This window comes from Coregonus clupeaformis, chromosome 5 (genome assembly GCF_020615455.1).
Source record: "Coregonus clupeaformis isolate EN_2021a chromosome 5, ASM2061545v1, whole genome shotgun sequence".
NCBI classification, from domain to species: domain Eukaryota; kingdom Metazoa; phylum Chordata; class Actinopteri; order Salmoniformes; family Salmonidae; genus Coregonus; species Coregonus clupeaformis.
Window position 1 is genome coordinate 20,243,537 of NC_059196.1, and position 17,300 is coordinate 20,260,836.

Consider the following 17,300-nt stretch of genomic DNA (forward strand, 5'->3'; position numbering starts at 1 on the left):
TCTTACGGAGCCACTCCTTAGTTGCCCTGGCTGTGTGTTTTGGGTCGTTGTCATGCTGGAAGACCCAGCCACGACCCATCTTCAATGCTCTTACTGAGGGAAGGAGGTTGTTGGCCAAGATCTCACGATACATGACCCCATCCATCCTCCCCTCAATACGGTGCAGTCGTCCTGTCCCCTTTGCAGAAAAGCATCCCCAAAGAATGATGTTTCCACCTCCATGCTTCACGGTTGGGATGGTGTTCTTGGGGTTGTACTCATCCTTCTTCCTCCAAACACAGCGAGTGGAGTTTAGACCAAAAGCTATATTTTTGTCTCATCAGACCACATGACCTTCTCCCATTCCTCCTCTGGATCATCCAGATGGTCATTGGCAAACTTCAGACGGGCCTGGACATGCGCTGGCTTGAGCAGGGGGACCTTGCGTGCGCTGCAGGATTTTAATCCATGACGGCGTAGTGTGTTACTAATGGTTTTCTTTGAGACTGTGGTCCCAGCTCTCTTCAGGTCATTGACCAGGTCCTGCCGTGTAGTTCTGGGCTGATCCCTCACCTTCCTCATGATCATTGATGCCCCCACGAGGTGAGATCTTGCATGGAGCCCCAGACCGAGGGTGATTGACCGTCATCTTGAACTTCTTCCATTTTCTAATAATTATGCCAACAGTTGTTGCCTTCTCACCAAGCTGCTTGCCTATTGTCCTGTAGCCCATCCCAGCCTTGTGCAGGTCTACAATTTTATCCCTGATGACCTTACACAGCTCTCTGGTCTTGGCTATTGTGGAGAGGTTGGAGTCTGTTTGATTGAGTGTGTGGACAGGTGTCTTTTATACAGGTAACGAGTTCAAACAGGTGCAGTTAATACAGGTAATGAGTGGAGAACAGGAGGGCTTCTTAAAGAAAAACTAACAGGTCTGTGAGAGCCGGAATTCTTACTGGTTGGTAGGTGATCAAATACTTATGTCATGCAATAAAATGCAAACTAATTACTTAAAATCATACAATGTGATTTTCTGGATTTTTGTTTTAGATTCCGCCTCTCACAGTTGAAGTGTACCTATGATAAAAAATGACAGACCTCTACATGCTTTGTAAGTAGGAAAACCTGCAAAATCGGCAGTGTATCAAATACTTGTTCTCCCCGCTGTATTTAAAAAAAATTGTGTGTCAATTTTGACCAGCCCACCCAACTAAAAAATGGTCCAGCCCATCTGGCATTTGCCAGACTTGCCAGTTGGCCAATCCGCCATGGAAGAAAAATTCTAACATTTGTATAAAATTCATGAAAAATAAAACACTAATATATCTTGATTAGATAAGTATTCAACCCCCTGAGTCAATACATGTTGGAATCATCCTTGGCAGCGATTACAGCTGTGAGTCTTTCTGGGTAAGTTTCTAGGAGCTTTCCACACCTGGATTGTGCAACATTTTCCATTTATTATTTTCAGAATTCTTCAAGCTCTGTCAAATTGGTTGTTGATCATTGGTAGACAACCATTTTCAGGTATTGTCATAGATCTTCAAGCAGATTTAAGTCAAAACTGTAACTTGGCCACTCAGGAACATTCACTGTCTTCTTGGTAAGCAACTCCAGTGTATATTTGGCCTTGTGTGTTAGGTTATTGTCCTGCTGAAAGGTGAATTCAACTCCCAGTGTCTGGTGAAAAGCAGACTGAACCAGGTTTTCCTCTGGGATTTAGCTCCATTCCGTTTCTCTTTTATCCTGAAAAACTCCCCAGTCCTTAACGATTACAAGCATACCCATAACATGATGCAGCCACCACTATGCTTGAAAATATGGAAAAAAAGTTAATTTCTTTGCCACATTTTTTGCAGTATTACTTTAGTGCCTTGTTGCAAACATGATGCATGTTTTGGAATATTTTTATTCTGTACAGGCTTCCTTATTTTCACTCTGTCAGTTAGGTTATTATTGTGGAGTAACTACAATGTTGTTTATCCATCCTTGTCAAAGACATTTTGAAAAACATAATTCCACTTTGACATGGGTATTGTGTGTAGGCCAGTGGCAAAACAAATCTCTATTTAATCCATTTTATATTCAGGCTGTAACACAACAAAATGTGGAAAAAAATCAAGGGGTGTGAATACTTTCTGAAGGCACTATATTGTGGAAACTGTTTATATATATTTTGTTCTTCCTTTTTATGTTTTTATTACGATTATTGTACTTATTTCTATTACACTATATACATTGTTTCTGATTGTTATAATTATTTATGACTTTGTTGATGAAAAAAATTATATATGGATTTACCACTTGAACAACTGCTTTTGTTTGATATCATCAATAAAATATATAGAAAAAAATATATTTAAAAAGGAAAGAAAGGCCTGCACATAGTATATAGCTGCTCCCCAGTGCTTTATTCCTGCACCATGTTGGCGGAGGCTTAGTAGGAAGACCAGACCAAAGCAGACCAGAGCAAAGCAGTAGAGACCAGAATAGTTCTCCTTACTTCCCCAGCTGATTAGATTAGCTAACTGGAATCACAGGATGCTCCACCACACTCCTGAAATATCCTGGGCCTAACTGATTGAATCGGAGAAAAAAAGGACATTCCAAAAGAGCGTCGTGGAAATTCTACACAGGGACACTCAAAGTAAATCTTAAATGAATCATTCTTTATTATCAGCGCACTGGAGAGGTTCCAACCAACTCAATGCACCAAGAACACATGTCGATCAGGAGCTCTCCCGTGGCAGTCCCATTAGTTCTCTTATAAACTGCAGACAAGTTATATTTGCATGATTTAGTTTATTCATCATTAATGTTTGCTTCATTCATGTGACCGACCAATACTGGTTCATGCATGTGACAGACCAATACCTCACGAGGCTTCTTCTCTCTAAGCTGAGACCTTGAAACTGAGATATCTTTTGTTCTCAAAACAAGGGTCTGGGCGTACTGTCAAATTGCAGATATTGATAGTGGGGATTCGTTCAATCAGTCACATGCATGAACAGAAATTGGTTATTAGAAAAGCACAAACAATGAACACAGAAATTGGTTATTGGAAAAGCACAAACATAAAATGTTCCACCACATTCCATCCTCTTATCACTTGTGTGATAATAATCATTACATTTTAAGGTAAGCAGTAGATTTGAGCTTCTATATCAAAATACATAATTATAATAAATCATAATAAAGGTTATACTTCTATTAACGGGAGTGAATCTAATTTTCATTCATAGTCATCATATTAAAGCTAAAATCTACAATCAAAGTAGTAAGTAAACAAAATCCATGCATAAAACCATAGACACTTTCAAACCCTTCGTTCTGGGTTGTACAATCCAACTTGTAAAACCATGGCTTAAGACCTTCGCTTCATACAGTTACACATATGCTTCATTACACAATTTCATTTATGGATTCTGGCCATGACATTTCAGCTGGAGCTTTTGTCGCGAGTGGCATGTTAATGACAGATCGGTATCTCAATGCATTTCTACTTTAAATTACTATAAATTTCGCAGTGTGCAGACCTCCACAATCAACCTGGGACTGCATGGCCAGGCACGACTCCAACACCATCATTAAGTTTGCCGATGACACAACAGTGGTAGGCCTGATCACCGACAATGATGAGACAGCCTATAGGGAGGAGGTCAGAGACCTGGCCGTGTGGTGCCAGGACAACAACCTCTCCCTCAACGTGATCAAGACAAAGGAGATGATTGTGGACTACAGGAAAAAGAAGAGGACTGAGCACGCCCTCATTCTCATCGACAGGGCTGTAGTGGAGCAGGTTGAGAGCTTCAAGTTCCTTGGTGTCCACATCATCAACAAACTAACATGGTCCAAGCACACCAAGACAGTTGTGAAGAGAGCACGACAAAACCTATTCCTGAAAATTTGGCATGGGTCCTCAGATTCTCAAAAGGTTCTACAGCTGCACCATCGAGAGAATCCTGACTGGTTGCATCACCGCCTGGTATGGCAACTGCTCGGCCTCCGACCGCAAGGCACTACAGAGGGTAGTGCGTACGGCCCAGTACATCACTGGGGCCAAGCTTCCTGCCATCCAGGACCTCTATACCAGGCGGTGTCAGAGGAAGCCCCTAAAAATGGTCAAAGACTCTAGCCACCCTAGTAATAGACTGTTCTCGCTGCTACCGCACGGCAAGCAGTTCCGGAGCGCCAAGTCTAGGTCCAAAAGGCTTCTAAACAGTTTCTACCCCCAAGCCATAAGACTCCTGAACGTCTAATCAAATGGCTACCCAGACTATTTGCATTGCCACCCCTCTTTTACGCTGCTGCTACTCTCTGTTTACTATCTATGCATAGTCACTTTAATAACTCTACCTACATGTACATATTACCCCAATTACCTCGACTAGCCGGTGCCCCCGCACATTGACTCAGTACCGGTACCCCCTGTATATAGCCTCGCTATTGTTATTTTACTGCTGCTCTTTAATTATTTGTTACTTTTATTTCGTATTATTTTATATTGTATTTTTTTGTGATTTCTTTTGGTATTCTTTCTTAAAACTGCATTGTTGGTTAAGGGCTTGTAAGTAAGCATTTCACTGTAAGGTCTACACCTGTTGTATTCGGCGCATGTGACAAATAACATTAGATTTTATTTTATTTAAGGTCGAGATCATGCCCCCAGTAATGCGGTTATAGCACTTCTCTGAAAGATACTCATGATGTATGTGTAGTTTGTCGCGCCAAGACGTCTCTCAGTCCGTGTGCGCATTGCCACGTACTACGTATAAACTCCCTGGAAAGACGTGTAGCATTCTTGAAGGAGCTTGGAATTACCCGTTGTGACGTCACGAGAGGCTACACAGCTTTCAGCGGGATTGCTCAAGTAGTGCAAGGAGACAAGGTTCAAACAAAACAAGGATTTTATTATAGGTCTTGGGAAATTAACGAAAATATAACAAAATTCTGTTCTCTTGTGGCTCTTTAAGGGTTAACAGTTCAGGGATGTCTCTTCCACATCCAAAATCATAATTCTCACTCGCTCAGATAACTTTTCCCCAGCCTTACTGTAGTCCACGTTGCAGCTAGTGGCCAACCCAGCAAAAAGTCCTTCCAAATGTCTCTCACGTATTTCCACAGGTGCATATATCCAAAGGTGAGTATTTCCCAAAGGTAAGTATCTCCAAATCCTTATATTCCTCATGGAAGTGGACGTGCAGCACTCTTGTCCTCCAGAGAGCCCAGGTTGGAGACTGTGTCTCTCCCTTCCCCAAACCTTCAGCTCATCAGCTCCTCATTTGTTTCAGCTGCGTGGGAAGATTGGCCATAGAGGGTGGAGTTCCCGACCATACCAGCAGATGGAGCCATAGCTGTCTGGGTTTGCAGCCACCTCAGGGGATGTAACGTCCCTCCAGGACACAGCCTCTCGTGACATCACACATCCCCCTCCTCGGGACCGACGTCCTCCCGTCGGGGTAAAGGCAGCGCAAGAAGGCATCACGCCGGGAGAGGGCGTCCGCATTGCCGTGGTGCTTGCCAGACTGCTCTCTCTTCAACTCCTCCAACTCTAGGACCAGGGACTCAGCCTCCTGTTGTCTCTCCTTGAGTTTCTTACTGAACGCATCAGCCTTGGTTTTAGCAGAGTTTAGCTTCTGTTGAGCAGCTTTCAGTTCCTTCTCTCTCTCTGCCTCCGCATTCTTCATCTTGTTCTCCAACACCTTGTACTTCTCCTCTGCCTTCTTCTGGACCTCCTTACTACTGCGCAGGGTCTCCTCACACTCCTCGATGGTCCTGCGCAGCCTCTCCAGCTCCTCCTGTTGCTTAGGAAGGAGCTCTGTTGGAGTTTAGCCTGGAGGATATCTAACTCTTCTGTCTTCATGTCTAACTGTTGCTTTAACAAACGATACCTCTCAGCGGTCCCCTTCAGACCAGACAGTTCTTTGTCCAGATTCTGTAGCTCCGTCTCTGTGTCGGTCTGGGCACCTGCCATCCCTATCAGAGCCCGGGCGGGAGTGAGTAACTCGGAGGATTGCACCGGAGCCTTCCCAGGATGAGTCTTGCCTCTCCGTTTCCGAGGTACTCGGGTTATCCTCTCCTGAGACTCTCTCCAGAGTGGGTAAAAGGCTGGGCAGTCTCGTCCAATTAGGACAGGGGACGGGGAGGGAATCAACCACCCCGCCGTCGTGTGTATGGTTCCCTGTGTGCTGGTCATTGTAAGTTCAGTAATGGGGTATTCTCTGGTGTCCCCATGGACACAGGAAACTGGGAGGACTTTCCCGGGGTCAGACACGTTGGGCCCACCAAATCCTTACGCACCAGGGTGGCCCGGCTACCAGAATCCAGTAAGGCCTCCACATCATGGTGATTCACAGTTACCGGGCAGGTGGGGGGTCGATCTGGGCCGCCATCTACGACTCCCAAGAGCGAGGCAACACGGTGTGTGGGTGCTGAGCTGGAGGACTCCGCAGTGGGCATAGGTTCATCGGCTGGTTTCCCACACTGCCAGGAGATATGTCCCATCTCCCCACACCGGTAACACTGTCGAGTTTCCCCCTCCTGGTGTACTCTTCTTGGACCCGCCTGGTTTCTGGCTCCCCCTGGAGCCGGGATAAGTCCTGGCGTGGCTGGGTTCGAGACCTTGGGGGTCCTTTGGACGGGTTCTTCCCATTTGTGGTGGGGGCCGCACTCCTGGGGTCTTTTCGGGAAGCATTCAGCATCTCCGCTGTGGCCTGGTACTTTTCCACAGCTTCACGGTCAGATCAGCCAGTGGTCAAGGCCTGTTGACTGATGAACCGTTTTGCCTCATAAGGCAGGGCGCGTAGGTAACGATCCACCACAACGGCCTCCACCACCGCCGCTGCTGTATTCCTCTGCGGATCAGCCATTTCCTTGCGATTCGGACAAGTTCATGCATCTGCGCCCGAGGAGGTTGGTCTGGTTGGAAGGTCCAGCTGTGAAAGCGCTGGGCCATACCAAACTTTGTGAGTCCATATCTGCTGAGGATCTCAGACTTCAGGGCATCATAGTCAGTAACCTGGTCAGGGCCCAGGTCCCGGACAGCATTCAGCGATTCCCGGTTAGAAAGGGGGCTAACAGACCAACCCACTGTTGCTTGGGCCAGGCTTCCCTAGTGGCCGTGGCCTCAAATGCATGCAGGTATGCCTCAATGTCATCGGTAGCTCCCATCTTAGATATAAAGTCACTTGCCTTTATTGGGCGGGTATTTTGGACCACCCTCTGTCTCTGCAACTGCAATTCCTCTGCCTTCAGAAGGTTGGCTTTCTTTTGCTCCTCCAAGAGAGCCACGTTTGCTTGCATCTGGGCTTGCTGGCCAGCAACAAGGGCTTTCAATATGTCCTCCATTTCAGTCGAGCGGGAGCCTACGGCCAACTTGGAAAACTGGGTGATCAAACCTGGTATCCTCCTCTGACATGCACTATTACGCTTGGCGTGGCCGTATTCTCCACCATCTGTGGCGTCACGAGAGGCTACAGCTTTCAGCGGGATTGCTCAAGTAGTGCAAGGAGACAAGGTTCAAACAAAACAAGGATTTTATTATAGGTCTTGGGAAATTAACGAAAATATAACAAAAATTCTGTTCTCTTGTAGCTCTTTAAGGGTTAACAGTTCAGGGATGTCTCTTCCACATCCAAAATCATAATTCTCACTCGCTCAGATAACTTTTCCCCCAGCCTTACTGTAGTCACGTTGCAGCTAGTGGCCAACCCAGCAAAAAGTCCTTCCAAATGTCTCTCACGTATTTCCACAGGTGCATATATCCAAAGGTGAGTATTTCCAAAGGTAAGTATCTCCAAATCCTTATATTCCTCATGGAAGTGGACGTGCAGCACTCTTGTCCTCCAGAGAGCCCAGGTTGGAGACTGTGTCTCTCCCTTCCCCAAACCTTCAGCTCATCAGCTCCTCATTTGTTTCAGCTGCGTGGGAAGATTGGCCATAGAGGGGTGGAGTTCCCGACCATACCAGCAGATGGAGCCATAGCTGTCTGGGTTTGCAGCCACCTCAGGGGGATGTAACGTCCCTCCAGGACATAGCCTCTCGTGACATCACACCGTACATCGGCTGGGACCGAGGTGCAGGAAGCAGAGATGGATTGGGTGGTCGGTGCAAATGTCTTGTCTGCCTGGGCATGGGGTATGCGGTGGATGCCTGCGCCTAACCCGGCTCCTGTGCGCTCTGTCGGGAGGCTACTCAAAAAGAGAGGGTGGCTAGGTTCGGTGGGTACCCCCCACTGCCTGTGCCTGTGTTACTTCTATTTATTTTTATTTTTTATTTAATGTTTTCTCTGTATTTTTTGTATTATTTTTAATACACCTGTTTTATTCGGCGCATGTGACAAATAACGTTTGATTTGATCTGATTTATTCTAAATGACTTCTTGTTATTATTATCCAGGCTCTGTTTCGTAGCGGCGCGCGACGGGAGACCCATAGGCGCGCAGACAATTGGCCCAGCGTCGTCCAGGGTAGGGGAGGGAATGGCCGGCAGGGATGTAGCTCAGTTGGTAGAGCATGACGTTTGCAACGCCAGGGTTGTGGGTTCGATTCCCACGGGGGGTATAAAAAAAAGAATGTATGCACTCACTAACTGTAAGTCGCTCTGGATAAGAGTGTCTGCTAAATGACGTTAAATGTAAATGTAAATATTATCCAAAAATCAGCTTAATATCCACATTTCAATCATCTTAATACGTCCTTTCCACAATCACACAACTCTCACATCCACATTCACTTCGTATACTATTCCCAAACACACCCTGTAATCTCCCTTATTACCCCATGTGCATCTTTAACGATTCTCTATCTTTACTTCCTATGCACCATATGTATATTTCTATACATATAGAATAGCACCTCGTTACTTGCCCTCGCTCTAGTCTTGTCTCTAAGACTAGCTCTAGCCTTCTTCTGTCATATGTATCACCGCCAAGAGCAAGGGAGTGTGTGTGTGTGTGTGTGTCTGTGTCAATGAGGGACTGTATGTGTGTCTGTCATGTGTCCACCTAGTCAATAAGCACATTTACAATTCCGACAGACTGTTACGCATACAGACTAATGTCCAAAATCATGACTTTGTTATTGACGATCTGTATGTTACTAACTATCTACTTTTGAATAGAGCCCTAGACAGAGGATCATGTTAGTAGTATAATGACAAACATAGGACGCTGGTCAAAGGCAGTGCAATATAATGAGGAATAGGGTGTTATTTGAGGTTTGTCTTCCCCCCCCTTCACCTCTCTCTCTCTATCGTTATCTCACTCACTCACTTTCTCAATTCAATATACATTTTGGACATGGAAAGTTAAAGCACTTACATTGTCATAGTAAACACAAGTAATAATAACACACTCTCTCCCTAGTTGGTGTCAGCAGATGGTTCTCGCGGGGTTCCGATGGGGGCTCTATGTGCAGACAGCCAGGCAGAGCTGCCACTCCCTTTGGAGAGGACCGGCGGCATCGGAAACTCAAGACCCCCCTCTTTCCAGTCAGTATCTGCAAAGTGGTGTGTGCATGCGTGTGTGTGAGTGCGTGTGTGACTCAAGTTGATCCATCTGGCATAGAGATGGGTATATACTAGTGACAGTCCAAAGTCTATGCCTTTGACTGTCAGGGGTCGCTAAACTCCTTCCCTCCCTGTATTTTCTGTACCAGAGGTAGAGACCACTGTCCTCTTGCCAGGCCACTGTTATATGGGCACTGGTCAAAAGTATTGCACTATATATGGAATAGGGTGCCATTTGGGATGCATCCCGGTCTTTAGTCCTACCACAGAGACAGCTGGGAAGTATATACCTATTTGTGAAGACTGTGCGACTGGTGATGTGACACCCCACTGTCTTTCTCCCATTTACACTGTTGCTCTTTCTTTCTCACACACGTTGTTCTTCTATCCTCATTTGGATGTAAAATACAAAATTGAAAATCCTATTTTCCCTAGCCCCTAAACCTAACCCTAACCTTAACCCTAAACCTAACCCTAACCACTAACCCCTTACCCCTTACCCTAACCCTAATTGTAACCCTAACCCCTAAGCTTAAAATAGTCTTTGCCCCCCCAAATAATTGATTCCCATCCAAAATCCTATTTTCCCTAACCTCTAACCCTAAATCTAAATCTAAATCTAAGCCTAACCTTAACCCCAAACCCTAACCCTAATCTATACCTAACCCTAACCCTAATTGTAACCCTAAACCTGACCCCTAAGCCTAAAATAGCATTTGTCCTCTTGGGGATCTGCAAAATCTCCCCACTTGTCAGAATTGTCATTGTTTTACTATCCTTGTGAGGACTTCTGGTACCCACAAGGATGGTTAAACAAAAACACAGTCACACCACACACACACACACACACACACACACACACACACTAATAGCTAGTGACCAGGCTCCATTGACTTTAAACCTAATCGACCTTCCCAGCCATCTAATCAGACAATCAATGTTTCTCAGTGCTTATATTGATCATTATGGTGTGGAAGTGGCCTTGGCTTAGCTATGGTGAGGTGTATAATTAAATACTTACTGTGTGTGTGTGTATGTATGTGTGTGTGATTTCTTTGTATTCATTTTGTATTTTATCCAAATCAAATCTAGTATCTGTCTGTCTGTGTCTCTCTCTGCCTACCCCATGGGAACTCGGCGTCAATATTAAATCAGCCAGCTGGGCAGGTCTTTATCGCACAAACACAAACACACAGACAGGCGCTCACGTTCTCTTTGTAGCTAGCTCCCGGCATGCTCTGGTGAGGCTGACATTAAAACACACTGACATTCTGATAGCAGCACTTGACACTTAAAGGCCCGTCTGGAACTTGCTGGTGTGTCCTGTCAAACAGTTGTGTGTAGAAGAAGGGAAAAGAGACAAATCTTTGTGAAATATAATCCCTTCTCTTTGAATTCATTTTCTCTTTTACTCCTCCTTTGACTTTTTTTCCCACCTGTCCGTCAGTGCTAATGCTGCTGGCAGTCAGGACAACCTGGACAACGAGACAGAGACGGAGTCGGTCGTGTCGCTACGGAGAGAGAGGGTGTGGGAGAGAGACCGGGGCAGGGAGAGAGAGAGGCCGCGAAGGAAAGATAAAGATATTCATGACCATGGTAAGACTTGGTGTCTGTCCATCTGCCTTCATTCCTCATTCCTGAGTCGATGCAATAGAAAGTTCGCTGGCTGATAAAATAAAGTCGAGACAAGTTGGAATGTTCACATGCTCATTGAAAATGACTGTATCAAACAACAATGGAACATTCTTTTGGGTGGATCTCATCTTTAAAACCATGGGATATGGTACATTTTTGCTATCACATCTAAAGATTTAACTAGACTGACTCATCATTGAAACAACAATGTTACAAATAGCAGAACTACATATTTGTTTTAGGGAAATTGGTCATACTGGGAAATAATAGAGGAGGCCAAGTCCCCCCCAATTAGAATTCAGGACCTTCCTTCTGGGATAAAGCAAACAAACAAAAATTGGGGGAAAAATATTAATTGACTGTTACCAAGTCAATAATTATCTGGGCACAACTTGTAATTTTCATGAGTTATCTCCTATTTGGAATAACATTTATTTTTTTCATCTTCCCTTTATATTCCCTCCTTTTTCTATTTTTAAGGATATCTTCAACCTGCAAGGGCTTCGTTCCTTTCAAGATCTGAAAATCATATTTTCTCCCTGGTTCTTCCTGGGTTTTTTTTTCCATCTCGGACTCCGTACAGTGTTGAAAACTTACGGGGTACCATAGGACACCACACCAGGCTCCCACTCTTTATTTAAATAGTTTTCATGTCCAGGGAAAGCCGGAATGGTGTCCTTACTATATGATAGGTTAGTGACTCATAATATAAAAAATTGACAGTTTATGGAGGTCAGGGAGAATGACATACAAAGTGCTGGGTTTGAATAAGAATTGACCACAGTATGCGGCAATATTTTTGCCTCTTCTAAGAGCCTCGCCCATCATCTTATTCATTTTAAATTTTACCACGGAGCAAAGTTCGGGTGGGCAATTATATGCATATGTTTTGGAGCTCTGTATTGGTGAAGTCTCTTTGGGTTCATGTTGTTAATATTTTAAATGTTATTCTTGGCAGGAGCCTACCTGTTTGCCCATCCCTCCTCCTTTTGGGTTGTAGCCCTAGCATTTCGTTATCTAATCAAGAGAGGCGGATTGTTATGGCTGCAATAACAGCAGGCAAAATGGTCAATGGGTGAACCTCAAAAGTTTTTCCTTGATTCCTTGCATCCTCTCTCCTCGCCTCCTTATCAAAATGTCAGAGGGGGGCGAGGTCTTCTCCTCCAATGCTCTGTACACTTCACTCTGACACTGAGAAGGAGGCGAAGAGAGAGGATGTGAGAAATAAAATTAAAATTATTCTGAACCTAGAGCAGAGCCAAGCCAAGCTATACTGAGCTGGCCTGGTTACACAACCACCATAGTTGAACCGTGCTGAAAAGAAAATATCGGAACCAGCAGTTTGGTTCGGGTTGGCACATAGTGTGAAAAAGGTAATTATGTACTGTATGACATCATTGATTTTATTAATTGATTATTATTCATATTCTTATTAGGGCACACCATAGCAAAACATTTAGCTTACCAAAAAAAATAATTTGTGCGTTTCTTATTGGACAAGTCCAGGTACTCCCTTCCTATTTCATTCAGTTTTCTTCCATTTGGTGCCTACTGAATAATACCAGGTTGACCTCTCTTCCGCTTGCTCTCCTCAGGTGGCAGATTGAATGGTCACACGCGTCCAGAGCGGGAGCCGCGGCGACCGTTGCTGGCGGGCTACGAGAGCTCGTCAACGCTGATGAGTTCTGAGCTGGAGATGACAAGCTTCTTCGACTCTGAAGACGATGACGCATCCAGTCGGTGAGCACCACACACAAACACTGATGAATCAACAAAATATGGCTTTTAATTATCTCAAAAGGGGACTAAATATCCCCAAACGTGGCAAATCAATTACCGCCACGATAAATGAAAAATGTTGGGTTGTATTTTGAGTGGAACATCCCTTTAACACGAAGAGATCACCTCAAGGTTGTTCATTGCTTCCAATGTTGGTTGCAATAGGCCCTGAAGGGTTAGAGCCAAGGGGAAGCGGTGGGGAGGGAATTGACTACTCATTCATTTACACTCACCACTCACATGCATGTACCCAAGACACTTAAGATGTGTCCTCTCAAATGACAGCATTACATAAAACACTTGACCACCTTGCACATCCACTTGACATATACACTCTACGTGATCGCTATCTAGTCTTATTAAAGCTCCCACAAATCATATGCTCTAGAAAAACCCCACAAAAGACTGTTGCTTTTCTCTTTCAGCTCAATGGCCACATCTATGATTGGCTCAAATGGATGCAGTCACATGTGGCCATTTAACCACTGGCAGATGAGTGTGCATTGTGTGTCATGACACCGGAATGAGTTGTGTCACCGCTGTGATGTCATCACCCACAGGTTCAGTGACTCCACGGAGCAGAGCACGTTGTCAAGGCTCGTGAGACGACATCGTCGGCGACGGCGGAAACCCAAAGTGCCACAGATGGAGAGGGTAAGACACACACACACACACACACATAGAAAGAAACACGCTCACACACTTCACAGATGTACATTTTGCTTTGTGTTCAGTGGTCCTTGTGCATGTCCTCACCTCTGTCTCTGTCAATCATTCCTCTACTCCGCCCTCTCTTTCTGTCCAGTCGTCCTCTTTCAGCAGCGTCACAGATTCCACCATGTCACTGAACATCATCACTGTCACTTTAAATATGGGTGAGTAGCACAGTTTGACTATATATGTGTAATGTATATACGTTTATGTCTATATGATGTTATTTTATACATCTTTGGTGACTTATGGATTGATTTAAAAGATTCAAAGACCACCCACTGGGCACAGACGTCAATTCAACATCTAATTTTGATTTACGTTTGGTTGAGTTGTCAACTCCATGAATTCAACCTAAAATCAACAAAACATTTCACCATGTCATTGGATTTAGGTTAAAAGTTGGGTGAAAAATTGATTAAATGCCCTTACGTTGATGACTTTTTGCAAATCCAATTAGTTTTCCACGTTGTTTCAACGTCATCACATTGTTTTTGGGGGTTGAAATGACGTGGAAACAATGTTGATTCAACCAGTAGATCAGAAGTCCTTCGAGACGTTTTGTGAATACGAGACCAGAGGCCAGACTTCTCCTTCACTATGTAGGGAAGGTATCCTTTTTTTGTTCAACACTCTTTCTTTCTCGTCATTACTCTTCCTTCCTCCTCTCCTCCTCCCTCCTTCCATGCAGAGAAGTATAACTTCCTGGGCATCAGTATTGTGGGTCAGAGTAATGAGAAAGGAGATGGAGGAATCTATATCGGCTCTATCATGAAGGGAGGGGCGGTGGCCGCTGACGGACGCATCGAGCCTGGAGACATGCTCCTGCAGGTGTTTGTTAAGAGTGTGTATGTTTAACAGTGGTGGAAAAAGTACCCAATTGTCATACTTGAGTAAAAGTAAAGATACCTTAATAGAAAATGTAAAATTGAAAAATTGAAAGTCACCCAGTAAAATACTACTTAAGTATCACAAGTAAATGTAATTGCTAAAATATATTGAAGTATCAAAAGTAAAGTATAAATCATTTCAAATTCCTTATATTAAGCAAACCAGATGGCACAATGTTCTTGTTTTTTAAATTATAGATAGCCAGGGGTACACTCCAGCACTCAGACATAATTTACAAACAAAGCATTTGTGTTTAGTGAGTCCGCCAGATCAGAGGCAGTAGGGATGACGAGTGATGTTCTCTGTGAGGCCCCTTGTAGCTCAGTTGGTAGAGCATGGCGCTTGCAACGCCAGGGTTGTGGGTTCGATTCCCACGGGGTCCCAGTATGAAAATGTATGCACTCACTAACTGTAAGTCGCTCTGGATAAGAGCGTCTGCTAAATGACTAAAATCTTTTAAAAAATCTAAAATCTCTTGATAAGTGTGTGAATTGGACCATTTTCCTGTCCTGCTAAGCATTCAAAATGTAACAAGTACTTTTGGGTGTCAGGGAAAATGTATGGAGTAAAAAGTACATTGTTTTCTTTAGGAGTGAAGTAAAAGTAAAAGTAACAAAAAAAATAAATAGTAAAGTACAGATACCCCAAAAAACTACTTAAGTAGTACTTTAAAGTATTTTTACTTAAGTACTTTATTCCACTGGCGTTTAAGTGGCAAGAAAGTGAGAATAAGAAGGATGGTTTGAGGTCTTTAATTGGACTTGGTTGGTAGGATTTCCTGCTTTCTTTCTCGCCCTTTTCTACACCCCCCCCCATCTCTCATTCCCTCTCTTTTCCAGGTGAACGACATCAACTTTGAGAACATGAGCAACGATGATGCAGTAAGAGTACTGAGGGAGATTGTGCATAAGCCAGGGTAAGGAGCAGTCTCTCACACACACACACTGAAACCTACACGCTGATACGTGCTGAGGATCACAAATTGCTTCTGGTGTGTTTGTGTGTATGTGTTATAAACAGTGAGTTAACTGAGTGTCTGCTGTGTGTAATTGTTGACAGCCCTATTACTCTGACTGTGGCTAAGTGCTGGGATCCTAACCCTCGAGGATGCTTCACACTACCGAGAAGTGAGTACTCACACACAACATCATGTAATTAGACTTAATGACTTGGTAAACACTTCCTCAGATGGATATCTTTTCCTCTTGGGAAGATCAATTGTCACCTCTAAGATTTGACATTCTTTCATTTGCTTTCATGGGGGAGAAATCAATGTAAATGTGTTTTAGCATTACTTACAGTCTTCAAGCTAGATCATGTTCCACAGAGACGATACACCCCTTTCTCTGTGTAGGTGAGCCGATCCGTCCCATAGACCCTGCTGCCTGGGTGTCCTACACTGCAGCAATGACGGGGGTGTACCCAGTGTACGGTATGAGCCCTTCTATGAGCACAATCACCTCCACCAGCTCTTCCATCACAAGCTCCATCCCTGAGACTGAGCGTAAGTCACCCCTCCCATTCCCTCTCCACCCTCCCCAGCGGGCAAAAGTTGTCATGGGACAACCTAAAGTTTGTGGTCGAAATGTGGTTGTGACGTCAGATAACCAGATTACAACCAGGTGAAAAAGTAATTTTCACAACGACATCGATACCTGATGGAAAAAAAACACATTTTGGTTGTTTTCTGGTCGAAGCAACGTCAAGATTACCATCAGGCAAAGATGTATTTTTCTGTTCTCTAAAAAGACATGTAGAAAAACGTGTCCTATTTTAGTCAGTATAACTTGTTATGATGTCATTTCAACCAGTTTTGCCCTGTTTTGCCTGCTGGGTTGTTTCACGACTGCAGCTATCTGACTGTTGGTCTCTTTCCTTCTTTCCCATCCAGGGTTCGATTACTTTCATCTATCCACTCACAGCGACATGGCAACAATTGCCAAAGCAATGGCCAATCCAGAGTCTGGCCTGGAAGTGCGAGACAGGATGTGGCTCAAGATCACAATCCCCTCCGCCTTCATAGGTATTCTTTCTCTCTTTACTCTCTTCTGTCTGTATTGTCTCGCTTTCATAGGGACTATTGTTAAGGTCTCTCTCACCCTCTCCAACTGGCTGTCTGTCTGTCTCTGTCTCAGGCTCGGACGTGGTGGACTGGCTCTACCATCACGTAGAGGGCTTCACTGACCGCCGTGAGGCCAGGAAGTACGCCAGCAACCTGCTGAAGGCCGGCTGTATCCGGCACACCGTCAACAAGATCACCTTCTCCGAGCAGTGCTACTACATCTTCGGAGACCTCTGTGGCAGTGAGTCCTATTATCTCTTTCTCTTCAACAAGATAGGTTTCTTTATGCGCATGACTCTTCACTTCTCCTTTACTCTTTCTTCTTTAACAACATATTTGTTAAAGCCATATCTCCTACTTTCTCTCGTCTTCTCCACTCTCTCCCTTCCCCTCCTCCCATTTTCTCCCCTGCCATCTCTCTCAGATATGGCTAACCTCTCCCTGGGAGACCACGAAGGGTCGAGTGGGGCGTCCGACCAGGACACCCTTGCTCACCTGCCCCACCCTGGGGCTGCCCCCTGGCCCCTGGCCTTCCCCTACCAGTACCCTATCCCACACCCCTACAACCCACACCCTCTGCACGAGCCCCCCCGAAGCCAACCTGGAGGGGGGGACAGTGCGGGCAGCCAGCACAGCGAAGGTAAGATGCTCCGGTACACATAAACATAAGCGCGAACTAACGGAGAGACACACGCAGAACTGAAAGGCAAACCGAATGACTGGACTGACATACACA

General features: G+C 44.7%; 1 protein-coding gene across 1 annotated transcript in view; it reads left to right on the top strand.

Moving 5' to 3' along the window:
• LOC121561687 (segment polarity protein dishevelled homolog DVL-3-like) overlaps positions 1–17,300 on the top strand; it is a 72,044-nt gene that overhangs the window by 53,608 nt on the left and 1,136 nt on the right. The window contains exons 3-14 of the mRNA XM_045213312.1: positions 9,344–9,468; positions 10,934–11,082; positions 12,717–12,861; positions 13,461–13,554; positions 13,706–13,775; positions 14,303–14,442; positions 15,342–15,418; positions 15,562–15,629; positions 15,857–16,006; positions 16,394–16,525; positions 16,638–16,805; positions 16,989–17,204. Coding sequence (XP_045069247.1) covers positions 9,344–9,468; positions 10,934–11,082; positions 12,717–12,861; positions 13,461–13,554; positions 13,706–13,775; positions 14,303–14,442; positions 15,342–15,418; positions 15,562–15,629; positions 15,857–16,006; positions 16,394–16,525; positions 16,638–16,805; positions 16,989–17,204 — 1,534 coding nt within the window. The remainder of the gene's footprint in view (positions 1–9,343; positions 9,469–10,933; positions 11,083–12,716; positions 12,862–13,460; positions 13,555–13,705; positions 13,776–14,302; positions 14,443–15,341; positions 15,419–15,561; positions 15,630–15,856; positions 16,007–16,393; positions 16,526–16,637; positions 16,806–16,988; positions 17,205–17,300) is intronic.